The following is a 17,000-nucleotide window of genomic DNA, read 5'->3' as shown; positions in this document are numbered from 1 at the left end:
GTCCCCTGGCCCACCAAGATAATAAAGATCTTGTCCCCTGGCCCACCAAGATAATAAAGATCTTGTCCCCAGGCCCACCAAGATAGTAGTGTAAAGATCTTGTCCCCTGCCCCACCAAGATAGTAGTGTAAAGATCTTGTCCCCAGGCCCACCAAGATAATAAAGATCTTGTCCCCAGGCCCACCAAGATAATAAAGATCTTGTCCCCTGGCCCACCAAGATAATAAAGATCTTGTCCCCAGGCCCACCAAGATAGTAGTGTAAAGATCTTGTCCCCTGGCCCACCAAGATAATAAAGATCTTGTCCCCTGGCCCACCAAGATAATAAAGATCTTGTCCCCAGGCCCACCAAGATAGTAGTGTAAAGATCTTGTCCCCAGGCCCACCAAGATAATAAAGATCTTGTCCCCAGGCCCACCAAGATAGTAATGTAAAGATCTTGTCCCCTGGCCCACCAAGATAGTAATGTAAAGATCTTGTCCCCAGGCCCACCAAGATAATAAAGACGTTGTCCCCAGGCCCACCAAGATAATAAAGATCTTGTCCCCAGGCCCACCAAGATAATAAAGATCTTGTCCCCAGGCCCACCAAGATAAAGATCTTGTCCCCAGGCCCACCAAGATAATAAAGATCTTGTCCCCTGGCCCACCAAGATAATAAAGATCTTTTCCCCAGGCCCACCAAGATAGTAGTGTAAAGATCTTGTCCCCTGGCCCACCAAGATAGTAGTGTAAAGATCTTGTCCCCAGGCCCACCAAGATAAAGATCTTGTCCCCAGGCCCACCAAGATAGTAGTGTAAAGATCTTGTCCCCAGGCCCACCAAGATAATAAAGATCTTGTCCCCAGGCCCACCAAGATAATAAAGATCTTGTCCCCAGGCCCACCAAGATAATAAAGATCTTGTCCCCAGGCCCACCAAGATAATAGTGTAATGATCTTATCCCCAGGCCCACCAGGACCAAGGCAGGTCCTACAAGGAAGTGTGTGCACCTGTCATTGAGCGCTGTCTCTTTCTCTTCAATGAGCTGCGTCCAGCCTGCGGGGATGAGTTGAACCTTCTGACCCGCTCCAGTTTGCTGAGGTCAGTTCCCAGATGGAGGGAGGTCATCACCAGACTCCTGGAGGACAAGAAGAAAAGTAAAACCTTACAGCATCACTTTTTGTTACAAGTCACTTGATTCACTCAAGTCAGTTCAAAGTCAGTTGATTCTCTCAAGTCAGTTAAAAGTCAGTTGATTCACTCAAGTCAGTTAAAAGTCAGTTGATTCACTTGTCAGTTAAAAGTCAGTTGATTCACTCAGGTCAGTTAAAAGTCAGTTGATTCACTCAAGTCAGTTAAAAGTCAGTTGATTCTCTCAAGTCAGTTGATTGAGTCATGCCCCAGTGTAAACCATTTGTATTGTTACTTGTCCAATCTTGAGAGTTTGTTTTTTCTGCAGATAAGATGGAAGAAAATGTAGATGAGGACAAAGAGAGTGAAGAGACAGACTCTCTGTTAGGTGAGGCTGTAGGGGGGGAGGGGGACGCTAAGGATAGCGAGGAGAAAGAAGGTGTGTCACAGGGCAAGGAGATGAAAGAAAATGATGAGAGGGAAGAGAAGCAGGAGATGGACATCAAGAAGGAGGACAGTGCTGGGGATGTCCTGGCCATAGAGGACATCAAGATTGAGGAGAAGGACCTACAAACCAAGGAAAGAAAAAATAGTAGAAAACCACCTGCCAAAGATAAAGATGTAAGTTATCTAGCAAATGACATGAAATGTGATGTCAAATTGTGACACAATAAAGTGTAAGTGACTGATTAAATAAAATATTATGTAACTTGACATGTGAGTGATGTCAAAAAACATTTGACCTGACCTGTGATGTCACAAAACTTGTGACCTGACCTGTGATGTCACAAAACTTGTGACCTGACCTGTGATGTCACAAATCTTGTGACCTGACCTGTGATGTGACAAAACTTGTGACCTGACCTGTGATGTGACAAAACTTGTGACCTGACCTGTGATGTGACAAACTGGTTTGTTGCAGGAAGACCCCTGGGAGCAGGTGGTTAAAGTGATCACAAACAGCCAGAAGATGCGCTGGTTGAGGCAGAGGATGACCGGCTGTAAGGCAGAGATGACTCTGGTCAATCGTATTGTGGACTTTGTACTGTACCAGCACCCTGTGGACATTGAAAAACTGCGCAGATCTCTTCACCATCAGGTCTGCTCAGCTCAATTATCTCATATGGAAAGCCCCTCATTTTCTTACTGCTCTGATCATTTCAATAGATGTGTTGTATTTTGTAGGTAACCAGAGCTGAGCTTAGACTTCAGGGTATCCAAAACATCCTGGCTCTAGTGTACAAGCAGCATCTGATTCCATCTGTCAAATACAGCATCTTGTGTGGATGGCAGGGACTTCGAACAGTCGCCTCCAAGCAACAGTCAGCCATTGAAGTTTTTTCTAGCTTACAATAACTTTATACCATACTAACAACAACTTTATACCATTCTACAACAACTTTCTACCATTCTACAACAACTTTCTATCATTCTACAACAACTTTCTACCATTCAACAACAACTTTCTACCATTCTACAACAACTTTCTACCATTCAACAACAACTTTCTGCAATTCTACAACAACATTCTACTATTCAACAACAACTTTCTACAATTCAACAACAACTTTCTACAATTCTACAACAACTTTCTATAATTCAACAACAACTTTCTACAATTCGACAACAACTTTCTACAATTCAACAACTTTCTATCTTACAACAATCCTAGCCTAGACTCCTTGTAGAAAAGCTTTTTTCTCCCCAGCTCCCCCCTCCCCCACTGCTTAACAGATGTGAAACTGATCCCCCCTTGTGATCGCATTCTTCTGGAGATGACATTTGCAGAGCTGTACAGATGGGCAGTCCAGGAGCTGCGGCAACATGTCCTCCAGGCAGACCTCATGTTCAAACTTCGTGGCATTAACCCAGCTCTTGTCTGCACTCCATCAGGAACTAAGGTTAGTCACCTCGTCTACAGGTCAATTTCAGCAGCAATGTGAAGCCCTGAGTTGGATGAGAAGCCCGCCTGAGTTGGATGAGAAGCCCTGAGTTGGATGAGAAGCCCTGAGTTGGATGAGAAGTCCTGAGTTGGATGAGAAGCCCGCCTGAGTTGGATGAGAAGTCCTGAGTTGGATGAGAAGCCCTGAGTTGGATGAGAAGTCCTGAGTTGGATGAGAAACCCTGAGTTGGATGAGAAGCCCTGAGGATGAGAAACCCTGAGTTGGATGAGAAGCCCTGAGGATGAGAAACCCTGAGTTGGATGAGAAGCCCTGAGTTGGATGAGAAGCCCTGAGTTGGATGAGAAGCCCTGAGGATGAGAAGCCCTGAGTTGGATGAGAAGCCCTGAGGATGAGAAACCCTGAGTTGGATGAGAAGCCCTGAGCTGGATCTTCTTCTTCGTTCTTAATTTTTAGTGTTGGAAGCGATCGAGCCTTATCTGCCAGTAGGTTTGAACTCGAGACTTGTTTTCGAATTTATCAACCATGAGCGTTGCCGACTCGACCATGCTTCCATCACAATTAAGGATCTGTGTCAACTGGTTATGCGCCATTGAGGCCATTGACTACGATTTCAGCTTGCTTTTCTTTTTGGATTTGCTTCCATAGCCTTTGTCCAACTAAGAACAAACTACAAGGCAGCAGTTGTTTAATTTTGGAGTTGTCTCTCCTAGAAGAGTGGCTGTCCCCAGCTAATGAGCCTCATCTGCCCAAGGGTTCGAACTTGAGACTTTTCGGTTTAGCAACCATGAGCTGTACCGACTCGACCACGCCAACCCCCATGAGCTGGATGAGAAGCCCAGAAAATCTTTCTTCTGTTAAAGAAATTAAAAATTATTTTTTTTAAAAAGTAGTGAAAATGAGGGGCGAAAATGTCTTTAACGTCTAGCATTATGATTAGATTAAGTAGGTTAGATATCAATCTTGTCATTTACACTTTCAATTTGAATTGTATTCACATTCCAAATAGTTTTACACTTTTTTTTTATTCCTCAAGGAACGTCTGAGTTTGGGTGCCCTCCCTTGTTCAAGGTTTCTGTTGGCCACACTTGGCCTACTGGTGGCAGAACACTACTCCAACAGCCTTAGTCTTCTCTTCAACTCTGGTCTTCTGGCCCTCACACAGAGTATTCTAAGACTTGCAGGTACCTGCTTTTCAAACTCATCAATTGCAGCTCCCAAGTCACAAAATTAGTTGATACTTGTTTGTGAACACTTAAGCACACCAGTAGTGAATATTTGTATTGGCATATATTCTACAACATTTGTATTGGCACATATTCTACATTTGTATTGGCACATGTTCTACATTTGTATTGGCACATATTCTACATTTGTATTGGCACATATTCTGCAACATTTGTATTGGCACATATTCTACAACATTTGTATTGGCACATATTCTACAACATTTGTAATGGCACATATTCTACATTTGTATTGGCACATATTCTACATTTGTATTGGCACATATTCTACATTTGTATTGGCACATATTCTGCAACATTTGTATTGGCACATATTCTACAACATTTGTATTGGCACATGTTCTACAACATTTGTATTGGCACATGTTCTACAACATTTGTATTGGCACATATTCTACATTTGTATTGGCACATGTTCTACAACATTTGTATTGGCACATGTTCTACAACATTTGTATTGGCACATGTTCTACAACATTTGTATTCGCATATATTCTACAACATTTGTATTGGCACATATTCTACATTTGTATTTGCACATATTCTACATTTGTATTGGCACATATTCTACAACATTTGTATTGGCACATATTCTACAACATTTGTATTGGCACATATTCTACATTTGTATTGGCACATATTCTACATTTGTATTGGCACATATTCTACAACATTTGTATTGGCACATGTTCTACAATATTTGTATTGGCACATATTCTACATTTGTATTGGCACATGTTCTACAACATTTGTATTGGCATATATTCTACAACATTTGTATTGGCACATATTCTACATTTGTATTGGCACATATTCTACATTTGTATTGGCACATATTCTGCAACATTTGTATTGGCACATATTCTACAACATTTGTATTGGCACATATTCTACAACATTTGTATTGGCACATATTCTACATTTGTATTGGCACATATTCTACATTTGTATTGGCACATATTCTACAACATTTGTATTGGCACATGTTCTACAACATTTGTATTGGCACATGTTCTACAACATTTGTATTGGCACATGTTCTACAACATTTGTATTGGCACATATTCTACATTTGTATTGGCACATATTCTACATTTGCATTGGCACATATTCTACAACATTTGTATTGGCACATATTCTACATTTGTATTGGCACATGTTCTACAACATTTGTATTGGCACATGTTCTACAACATTTGTATTGGCACATGTTCTACAACATTTGTATTGGCATATATTCTACAACATTTGTATTGTGTTATGTCCGACCTCCGACAGCCGCGGAGGAAGCGGACGCCCCAGGTTCGTTTGGTATGGTACCGATAGAAGACGTTGTAACGGAATCTCAACAACTTGCCGTGAGCTCGTTAATGCAGTCTAGGGGTAAATCACGACAAATCAAAGAGACTCACACGCCTTAAACTATGAATACCTTTTTAATTTATGTACAAGATAATGACACTAGGTAAGATCAAAATGTACAGATTCTCAGTGTAATATAAATAAACTCAACTCCAACTTACAGTTTGAGAAAAATCACAATATCACAGCTGTGATAAATCATTACTACACACAACTGAATTGCCTCATAATAATTACAACAAAAGACCAAGGAGAGACAATTTGCCTCTACAACAATAGAAATCCTTATACAGGTTAAACTATCACCGATAGTCAAAAAGGTGTAATAATACACCAGAACACACATTCAGTAAACTACAACTAGTCACATAATCCCTTATACAAAAGGTGAAAATAATGTCACATAATGACCATACTGCAAAATGGCGTACCTAACCACAGGCACACCTCTCCTGGTCCCTAGGTCAATCTGGCGGCCTCTGGACTTGAAAATCCCGTGATTAAATACAACTCAGAGTAAGGGGAAATAACTCAAAAGTCTTACGACTATTGGTTGAGGGTCAGTCAAGGATCCTCACGGTCGCAAGTCCATTGGATGAGGTTCTGCCAGGGATTAAACTTACAATCACATGATGTGACAGCGTTCAGTTGACCGGGTTGTACCAGTGAACTGACAATTCTCCCAAGGACAAATACAACTCAGGAGATTAAATATATATAAAGCCAAACAGACCTAAGTAGGTCACAATTGGCACATATTCTACATTTGTATTGGCACATATTCTACATTTGTATTGGCACATATTCTACATTTGTATTGGCACATATTCTACAACATTTGTATTGGCACATATTCTACATTTGTATTGGCACATATTCTACATTTGTATTGGCACATATTCTACAACATTTGTATTGGCACATGTTCTACATTTGTATTGGCACATATTCTACATTTGTATTGGCACATATTCTACAACATTTGTATTGGCACATGTTCTACAACATTTGTATTGGCACATGTTCTACATTTGTATTGGCACATGTTCTACACCATTGTATTGGCACATGTTCTACAACATTTGTATTGGCACATATTCTACATTTGTATTGGCACATATTCTACAACATTTATATTGGCATATATTCTACAGCATTTGTATTAGCACATATTCTACATTTGTATTGGCACATATTCTACAACATTTGTATTGGCATAAATTCTACAGCATTTGTATTGGCACATATTCTACAACAATACTAGCATATATTCTACAATATATGTATTGGGCATATTCAACAGCATTTGTGTTGGCACATATTCTTTGTTTCTTTACATGGGAATAGGCAAAATTAGGATATAATTTAATTAAAACAAGATTTTATAAATATTGTTAAAGTATTCCGCAGTGCTCAAAAACCTAGAATACAATTATAATTCAGTCTGTATTTATCACGAAGCCCGGTCAAGGTACTGTTATGGGGCCTACTTAATTTTGTTATTCTCCTTTTGTTGGTGAACTATGGTTCCAGATGCAAGCATCATCCCCAGTGTCTAGGACCCTTTTCTTCACAGTATAGGGGTAACATTTTCTTCACAGTATAGGGGTAACATTTTCTTCACAGTATAGGGGTAACATTTTCTTCACATTATAGGGGTAACATTTTCTTCACAGTATAGGGGTAACATTTTCTTCACAGTATAGGGGTAACATTTTCTTCACATTATAGGGGTAACATTTTCTTCACAGTATAGGGGTAACATTACCCACATTAAAACACCATCACACCATAGCCTACATGGGACATTAGCCAGAACATCTTGTGTATATATATATATATATAAGTTTATATTTATGTATTGATATGTATGTATTAAATATACTCACTCATATACACATATACTCACTCATATACACATATAAACATATATATATATATATATATGTATACATATATATGTATACATATATATATATATATCTATATATATCTAATATATAAAGCTCAATTCTGTAACGCATATGTTTGTCGTTGGCATTTCTACGGATTTAAGTGTTAGATCAATTATCGTGCGCAGTTGTCTAAATTTATGAGTTAAAAAATTACTATTAAAAGTGTTGGGAAATCATTTTCATTTTTCAAATTATAGTAATAATTGTCGGCATGTTCATTAAACACAAGTTTTAAAAAAATATCATCTTTTACAAAAATTCTAATTATGTTTTTATTTAGTCCTATAGCGCTTACTTCCCTTTGATAAATTAGGCAAAACACAATTACTTCCCTTTATGAAACCATTGCATTAGTTGAAAAGCATTTACTTTTTAATTACTTTGTTTTGGTGTTGGGAAAAAAATAATTACATAATTAGCGGGGATTGATCAAGTGCAAATGTTTTAGGTATTTTACGGATAAGCTTGGAGTATTATAATTGTTCATTAAATTGAAACAGGCGCGTTCGTTTAAGTGAGTGCAAAAACTATGAATAAGTTGGGGTACTATAGTCGTTTATTAAGCTAAAACAGGCGATTCTGCCCCGGGCGTTTATGTTCGCGTTAGTGTTTTCTTTGTGTTTAGGTGGGTTTGCGTTAGTGGTTGCGTTTTGATTTGGTTCGTTTTTGTTCTTTCTTTTTTCGTTTTTGTTTGTGTTTTTTTTGTTTGGGTTTGTATTTGTGTTTTTGGTTGGTTTTGCGTTTGGATTTGGTTTGTTTTCGTTCTTTCTTTTTTCGTTTTTGTTTGTGTTTTTTTGTTTGGGTTTGTATTTGTGTTTTTGGTTGGTTTTGCGTTTGGATTTGGTTTGTTTTCGTTTGCTTTTTCGTTTTTTTTTTTTTTTGTTGGTATTGGTGTTTGTGGTTGGGTTTGTTGTTAGGTTTTTGTTTTCGTTTGCTTTTTTGTTTGTTTTTTCTTTGTGTTTGTATTGGTGTTTGTGGTTGTGGTTGGGTTTGTTGTTAGGTTTTTGTTTTCGTTTGTATTTGTAATTGTGTTAGCGTTATGTTTGCGTTTTGTTGTTTTGGTTGGTTGTGGTTTGGGTGGGCAATGCCGGGTTTATGATGATTACTAAACACACAGGTAATGGTCGTTAACAGAAAGGTTTTTCACAGAAGCCAGAGCAGGGCCTGGCCGGGACGGCTAGTATATATATATATATATATATATATATATATATATATATATATATAAACTATATAAACATATATACATATGTGTGTGTGTGTAAATATAATTTGATTTTTTGCCGGCATAGTTTATGAAGTGTGAACTGTAACTTGTCAGGTCCAGAGCCAGACTTGCCAGTCCCAGACAACTGTAACACCATCTTCACCATCCCCGAGGAACAGTTCAATAAGAAAAGTGCCCAGACCATGCCAATGGCAGGCCCAGAGCTGGCTGCCATGATGAAAGTTGGAACCAGAGTTATGAGGGGAGTCGATTGGAAGTGGGGAGATCAGGTTAGGACACATTTGATTGGGGAGGTTAGGACACATGTGATTGGAAGTGGGGAGATCAGTTTAGGACACATTTGATTGGGGAGGTTAGGACACATGTGATTGGAAGTGAGGAGATCAGGTTAGGACACATTTGATTGGGGAGGTTAGGACACATGTGATTGGAAGTGGGGAGATCAGGTTAGGACACATTTGATTGGGGAGATCATGTTAGGTCACATTTGATTGGGGAGATCAGGTTAGGACACATTTGATTGGGGAGATCAGGTTAGGTCACATTTGATTGTGGAGATAAGGTTAGGACACGTTTGATTGGAAGTGGGGAGATCAGGTTAGGACACATTTGATTGGGGAGATCAGGTTAGGACACATTTGATTGGGGAGATCATGTTAGGACACATTTGATTGGGGAGATCAGGTTAGGACACATTTGATTGGAAGTGGGGAGATCAGGTAAGGACACATTTGATTGGGGAGATCAGGTTAAGACACATTTGATTGGGGAGATCAGGTTAGGACACATTTGATTGGGGAGATCAGATTAGGACACGTTTGATTGGGGAGATCAGGTTAGGACTCATTTGATTGGGGAGATCAGGTTAGGACACATTTGATTGGGGAGATCAGGTTAGGACATGTTTGATTGTGGAGATCAGGTTAGGACACGTTTGATTGGGGAGATCAGGTTAGGACACATTTGATTGGGGAGATCAGGTTAGGACATGTTTGATTGTGGAGATCAGGTTAGGACACGTTTGATTGGGGAGATCAGGTTAGGACACATTTGATTGGGGAGATCAGGTTAGGACACGTTTGATTGGGGAGATCAGGTAAGGACACATTTGATTGGGGAGATCAGGTTAGGACACATTTGATTGGGGAGATCAGGTTAGGACACGTTTGATTGGGGAGATCAGGTTAGGACACATTTGATTGGGGAGATCAGGTTAGGACACATTTGATTGGAAGTGGGGAGATCAGGTTAGGACACATTTGATTGTGGAGATCAGGTTAGGACACATTTGATTGGAAGTGGGGAGATCATGTTAGGACACATTTGATTGGAAGTGGGGAGATCAGGTTAGGACACATTTGATTGGGGAGATCAGGTTAGGACACGTTTGATTGGGGAGATCAGGTTAGGACACATTTGATTGGGGAGATCAGGTTAGGACACATTTGATTGTGGAGATAAGGTTAGGACACGTTTGATTGGAAGTGGGGAGATCAGGTTAGGACACGTTTGATTAGGGAGATCAGGTTAGGACACATTTGATTGGGGAGATCAGGTTAGGACACATTTGATTGGGGAGATCAGGTTAGGACGCATTTGATTGTGGAGATCAGGTTAGGACACATTTGATTGGGGAGATCAGGTTAGGACACATTTGATTGGGGAGATCAGATTAGGACACATTTGATTGGGGAGATCAGGTAAGGACACATTTGATTGGGGAGATCATGTTAGGACACATTTGATTGGGGAGATCAGGTTAGGACACATTTGATTGGGGAGATCATGTTAGGACACATTTGATTGGGGAGATCAGGTTAGGACACATTTGATTGGAAGTGGGGAGATCAGGTAAGGACACATTTGATTTGGGAGATCAGGTTAAGACACATTTGATTGGGGAGATCAGGTTAGGACACATTTGATTGGGGAGATCAGATTAGGACACATTTGATTGGGGAGATCAGGTTAGGACATATTTGATTGGGGAGATCAGGTTAGGACACATTTGATTGGGGAGATCAGGTTAGGACATGTTTGATTGTGGAGATCAGGTTAGGACACGTTTGATTGGGGAGATCAGGTTAGGACACATTTGATTGGGGAGATCAGGTTAGGACACGTTTGATTGGGGAGATCAGGTAAGGACACATTTGATTGGGGAGATCAGGTTAGGACACATTCGATTGGGGAGATCAGGTTAGGACACGTTTGATTGGGGAGATCAGGTTAGGACACATTTGATTGGGGAGATCAGGTTAGGACACATTTGATTGGGGAGATCAGGTTAGGACACGTTTGATTGGGGAGATCAGGTTAGGACACATTTGATTGGGGAGATCAGGTTAGGACGCATTTGATTGGGGAGATCAGGTTAGGACGCATTTGATTGGGGAGATCAGGTTAGGACACATTTGATTGGGGAGATCAGGTTAGGACACGTTTGATTGGGGAGATCAGGTTAGGACACGTTTGATTGGGGAGATCAGGTAAGGACACATTTGATTGGGGAGATCAGGTTAGGACACGTTTGATTGGGGAGATCAGGTTAGGACATGTTTGATTGTGGAGATCAGGTTAGGACACGTTTGATTGGGGAGATCAGGTTAGGACACGTTTGATTGGGGAGATCAGGTTAGGACACGTTTGATTGGGGAGATCAGGTTAGGACACGTTTGATTGGGGAGATCAGTTTAGGACACGTTTGATTGGGGAGATCAGGTAAGGACACGTTTGATTGGGGAGATCAGGTTAGGACACGTTTGATTGGGGAGATCAGGTTAGGACATGTTTGATTGTGGAGATCAGGTTAGGACACGTTTGATTGGGGAGATCAGGTTAGGACACGTTTGATTGGGGAGATCAGGTAAGGACACGTTTGATTGGGGAGATCAGGTTAGGACACGTTTGATTGGAAGTGGGGAGATCAGGTTAGGACACATTTGATTGGGGAGATCAGGTTAGGACACGTTTGATTGGGGAGATCAGGTTAGGACACATTTGATTGGGGAGATCAGGTTAGGACACGTTTGACAAGGGTTAGCTGGTCTTATATCTATTTTTTTACCCTGTCCATTACCCTCCCATAATATATAAATTAAATGTTGTTTTTTTCTTAATGGCTTCCATGTGCTTGCAGATCAGTTGATTGTATTAGTTGATAAGGTCATGTATTGATTCTATCTCTTTAGGATGGCCCTCCTCCCAGCCTGGGTCATGTGATTGGAGAGTTGGGAGAAGATGGTTGGATCCGTGTCCAGTGGGACACAGGTAGCACCAACAGCTACAGGATGGGCAAGGAGGGCAAGTATGACCTCAAGCTGGCCCAGATGCCAGAACTAGATGACAATGATGAGGATGAAGAGGAGGAAGAAGTTGAGAGTGGTAACTACTGCACACAGCTAGATATTTGCAATTTTAACATGTTTAAAGTAATTTGACAAACATATGCGATAAACCTTTTCTCACAATTATTATGTGTAAAAAATTGTAAGTAAATTCCTAAGACAATCAATTTTTGGTTAAATTCAACTAAAATAACCTCAAATACTAAACATATTTTGTTTGAGATATAGGGGTCGGCGTGGTCGAGTCGGTAAAGCTCATGGTTGCTAAACCGAAAAGTCGCGAGTTCGAACCCTCGGGCAGATGAGGCTCGTTAGCTGGGGACAGCCACTCTTCTAGGAGAGACAACTCCAAAATTAAACAACTGCTGCCTTGTAGTTTGTTCTTGGTTGGACAAAGGCTATGGAAGCAAATCCAAAAAGAAAAGCAGGCTGAAATCGGAGTCAATGGCCTCAATGGCGCATAACCAGTTGACACGTAACGCTTAATTGTGTTGGAGGCGTGGTCGAGTCGGCAAAAAGCTCAAGGAAGATAAATTCGAACAAAGTCTCGAGATCAAACCCACTGGCAGATAAATCTCGATCCCCTCCACACTAATAATTAAGAACGAAGAAGAAGAAGAAGAAGTTTGAGATATTTTGTCTGAGATCATATTTCCAAGGTATCATTTGTCCTGATAACTTTTGTTCATGAGATCACTTGTCCTTGATATCATTTGTCCTGAGATAATTTGTCTGAGATATTTTGTCTGGGATATTTTGTCCTGAAATCATTTGTCATGGAACCCATAGAAATATGCTTTCTAGACTGACACTGTCATATAACTATCCTATGAAAAAGACCAATTTCCATAGAAATGTGGACAGTAAAGACACTTGATAAAAAAATGTTTTGGCCCAGAAACCAAGCATCCAGAAAGTAAACACCCTACAAGCCTGATCAGAAGCTCCAGCATTGGCCTGCTCAAAGTGCTGTCCCTGTGTGCGGGCATACATGCTGAACACTGTCAACCTGAGTCCATTGCTGCACTCTGTGGACTTATGCTGAGTATTGTTGATGCTGGCTGCAACTATGGTCCAAGTAAGATCTTATCCACAGTACACAACCTGTTTGTAGTATGATATCCACAGTACACAACCTGTTAGATATTATGCACAGTACACAACATGTTTGTAGTATGTTATCTACTGTACACAACCTGTTTGTTGGATGTTATCCACAGTACACAAACTGTTTGTTGGATGTTATCTACTGTACACAACCTGTTTGTTGGATGTTATCCACAGTACTCACACTGTTTGTTTGATGTTATCTACTGTACACAAACTGTTTGTTGGATGTTATCTACTGTACACAAACTGTTTGTTGGATGTTATCTACTGTACACAACCTGTTTGTTGGATGTTATCCACAGTACACAAACTGTTTGTTGGATGTTATCTACTGTACACAACCTGTTTGTTGGATGTTATCCACAGTACACAACATGTTTGTTGATTTAAGGTCATTACATTGATATATTAGTGTGAGTAAATTTGTTTTTTTAGATACCAATTCTGCTCTAGCCCACATTGCAAGCCAGCAACATGTCAAATGGTGCACACTGGGCTTTGTGCGCAGCATTGCCACTACTCCCATCATATGCCAGGCACTCAGCTCACCTCGCTGGATCTCACTGCTGCTCAGGATATTGGAGGAAGACCACGGCTCTAAATATTCCAAGAATGTTTACAGACAGGTAAGTGGACCACGGCTCTAAATATTCCAAGAATGTTTACAGACAGGTAAGTAGTCAAAAATTTTAAAAATTATTATGTAAAAAAACAACTGAGTAGCGCCCATTTTTTCTGGAGTAAGCCTATAGAAGAAAAATTGTAATCAAGCAAAAAAAAAAAGACAAATCTGGCAACATTTTACCCCACCCTGAGTCAGAAAAACTTTTTTTTTGCACATTTGTATGTGTGTCTGTTTGTAAGTACGATAACTTGCATGTTGCTGGCAACGTTCATTTATAAGCTTTATTTCAAATTTGTAGTTTTTTTTTCAACGTTTGAGCAATTTCCAGTAAACAGAGTTGGTACTTTATGGTTTCTAAAAAGATAATGACTTGTGTGAAGTTAGCTGGATGAAATCTCACATGTATTTATATTTCACCTATTTTTGCATTCATGTGACATGTAAATCTTTTTCCAAGGCGATTCTATTTTATTATAAAGTATTAAAATAAGGAAATTAAAAAATATTTCTATGGACCAAGAAAGTTAAGGAGAGATACCCCTGCTTTATTTTGTATTGAGTTTGATAAGAACTGATCCACATAAGGTTGAAAGTAGTTTGTGTGATTGATCTCAGATTCTGATACTGAAATTACTGCGAAGTGTTCTGCCTTCATGGGACCACTACATGGATGGGGCTAGAGTCATGGAGCTGGTCAACAGACTCTTTGCTCTGCTAGGAGCTGTTCTCATGGGATGTGCCACCGACATGACCTTAAACTCTTCATGTATGTACTCCATGCTTTTTCTCATGTCTCAAGTCACCTGACATGTCTCAAGTCATCTGACAGGTCTCAAGTCACCTGACATAAGTCACATGTCATGACTGAAGATGCCTGTTTTGACTGTAATCCCTTATCAATCTGTCATGACTGAAGTCTTTCTTTTTGCAGCAGACAACTGTGATGAGAAGAAGAGGAACATTCCAGTGTCTATGACAGCCACATACACAAGTACAATGGCTGAAGAGGTCATTGCCCTTATTCGCAGGCTCCATACCTTACCTGTGTGGAATGGAGCAGTCAACAAATTCATTGCAGCCCAACTCCCCAACATTGTAACTCTTCTTGCTGAAAGGAGGACTCACCATGTAAAGCATTACATGTCTGTCTGAAGTAACCCACCTTGTGTGTCTGAATTAACCCACCATGTCTGTCTGAAGTAACCCACCTTGTCTATCTGAAGTAACCATCACCACTTGTCTGTCTGAAGTAACCCACCTTGTCTGTCTGAAGTAACCCACCTTGTCTGTCTGAAGTAACCCACCTTGTCTGTCTGAAGTAACCCACCTTGTCTGTCTGAAGTAACCCACCTTGTCTGTCTGAATTAACCCACCTTGTCTGTCTGAAGTAACCCACCTTGTCTATCTGAAGTAACCCACCTTGTCTGCCTGAAGTAACCCACCTTGTCTGTCTGAAGTAACCCACCTTGTGTGTCTGAAGTAACCCACCTTGTCTGCCTGAAGTAACCCACCTTGTCTGTCTGAAGTAACCCACCTTGTCTGCCTGAAGTAACCCACCTTGTCTGTCTGAAGTAACCCACCTTGTCTGCCTGAAGTAACCCACCTTGTCTGTCTGAAGTAACCCACCTTGTCTGTCTGAAGTAACCCACCTTGTCTATCTGAAGTAACCCACCTTGTCTGCCTGAAGTAACCCACCTTGTCTGTCTGAAGTAACCCACCTTGTGTGTCTGAAGTAACCCACCTTGTCTGCCTGAAGTAACCCACCTTGTCTGTCTGAAGTAACCCACCTTGTCTGCCTGAAGTAACCCACCTTGTCTGTCTGAAGTAACCCACCTTGTCTGTCTGAAGTAACCCACCTTGTCTGTCTGAAGTAACCCACCTTGTGTGTCTGAAGTAACCCACAGTGTCTGCCTGAAGTAACCCACCTTGTCTGCCTGAAGTAACCCACCTTGTCTGCCTGAAGTAACCCACCTTGTCTGTCTGAAGTAACCCACCTTGTCTATCTGAAGTAACCCACCTTGTCTGCCTGAAGTAACCCACCTTGTCTGCCTGAAGTAACCCACCTTGTCTGCCTGAAGTAACCCACCTTGTCTGTCTGAAGTAACCCACAGTGTCTGTCTGAAGTAACCCACCTTGTTTGTATACCTGGGTGATCTCATTTGTCCATGAGATATTGTGTCTGGGATATTTTGTCTGAGATATTTTGTCTGAGATAATTTTCCTTGGAATAAACTACCTGATATAACAAACTACCTGATATAACAATCGACCTGATATAACAGTTGACCTGATATAACCTTTGACCTGACATAACAATTGACCTGATCTTACTTGTTCTGTCTTTAGATTGACCTGATATAACAATGGACCTGATATAACAATGGACCTAACAATTGACCTGATCTTACTTGTTCTGTCTTTAGATTGACCTGATATAACAATGGACCTTACAATTGACCTGATCTAACCCACTGGGTCTGTCTTTAGATTGAGGCGGAGGGAGACAGCAACCAGACAGCTTTGATGGTTGCTGCCCTGGCTGTCATTGGTGGCGTAGACTCAAGACTCAGACTGGGAAGTTTAGTCAAGCATGATGACCTTGGCCTTGGAACAGTTTCAAAAATCACCAGCAAAGGGAAGCTCCAAGTCCAGTTTACATCTGGCAAGTCCAGTGTTTGCAGGCTGTCAGAGCTCACTGCGGTAGGTCTTTAAAATATTTGCAGTAGGTCATCAAAACATTAGCACTAGGTCATCAAAACATTAGCAGTAGGTCATCAAAACATTAGCACTAGGTCATCAAAACATTTGTAGTAGGTCATCAAAACATTAGCACTAGGTCATCAAAACATTTGTAGTAAGTCATCAAAACATTAGCACTAGGTCATCAAAACATTAGCACTAGGTCATCCAAACATTTGCATTAGGTCATCAAAACATTAGCACTAGGTCATCAAAACATTAGCGGTAGGTCATCAAAACATTAGCACTAGGTCATCAAAACATTAGCACTAGGTCATCAAAACATTAGCACTAGGTCATCAAAACATTAGCACTAGGTCATCAAAACAGTAGCGGTAGGTCATCCAAACATTTGCATTAGGTCATCAAAACTT

At 40.5% G+C, this 17,000-nt stretch overlaps 1 protein-coding gene across 5 annotated transcripts in view; it reads left to right on the top strand.

Moving 5' to 3' along the window:
* Positions 1 to 17,000, top strand: part of LOC131941744 (E3 ubiquitin-protein ligase HERC2) — a 216,560-nt gene that overhangs the window by 111,779 nt on the left and 87,781 nt on the right. For all 5 annotated transcript variants that reach the window (XM_059301211.1, XM_059301212.1, XM_059301209.1 and 2 more), the window contains 13 exons: positions 949 to 1,138; positions 1,441 to 1,733; positions 2,035 to 2,211; positions 2,298 to 2,434; positions 2,821 to 3,013; positions 4,050 to 4,197; positions 8,899 to 9,074; positions 11,997 to 12,189; positions 13,051 to 13,230; positions 13,698 to 13,888; positions 14,503 to 14,653; positions 14,819 to 15,015; positions 16,375 to 16,587. In XM_059301211.1, the coding sequence (XP_059157194.1) occupies positions 949 to 1,138; positions 1,441 to 1,733; positions 2,035 to 2,211; positions 2,298 to 2,434; positions 2,821 to 3,013; positions 4,050 to 4,197; positions 8,899 to 9,074; positions 11,997 to 12,189; positions 13,051 to 13,230; positions 13,698 to 13,888; positions 14,503 to 14,653; positions 14,819 to 15,015; positions 16,375 to 16,587 (2,439 nt within the window). The remainder of the gene's footprint in view (positions 1 to 948; positions 1,139 to 1,440; positions 1,734 to 2,034; positions 2,212 to 2,297; positions 2,435 to 2,820; positions 3,014 to 4,049; positions 4,198 to 8,898; positions 9,075 to 11,996; positions 12,190 to 13,050; positions 13,231 to 13,697; positions 13,889 to 14,502; positions 14,654 to 14,818; positions 15,016 to 16,374; positions 16,588 to 17,000) is intronic.

The sequence above is a fragment of the Physella acuta genome, unplaced genomic scaffold, assembly GCF_028476545.2.
Source record: "Physella acuta isolate Inbredline_101_S28 unplaced genomic scaffold, ASM2847654v3 ptg000372l, whole genome shotgun sequence".
Lineage (NCBI taxonomy): Eukaryota > Metazoa > Mollusca > Gastropoda > Physidae > Physella > Physella acuta.
Note: the sequence above shows the minus strand (reverse complement) of the source record. Positions and strands in the feature narration are given on the sequence as shown.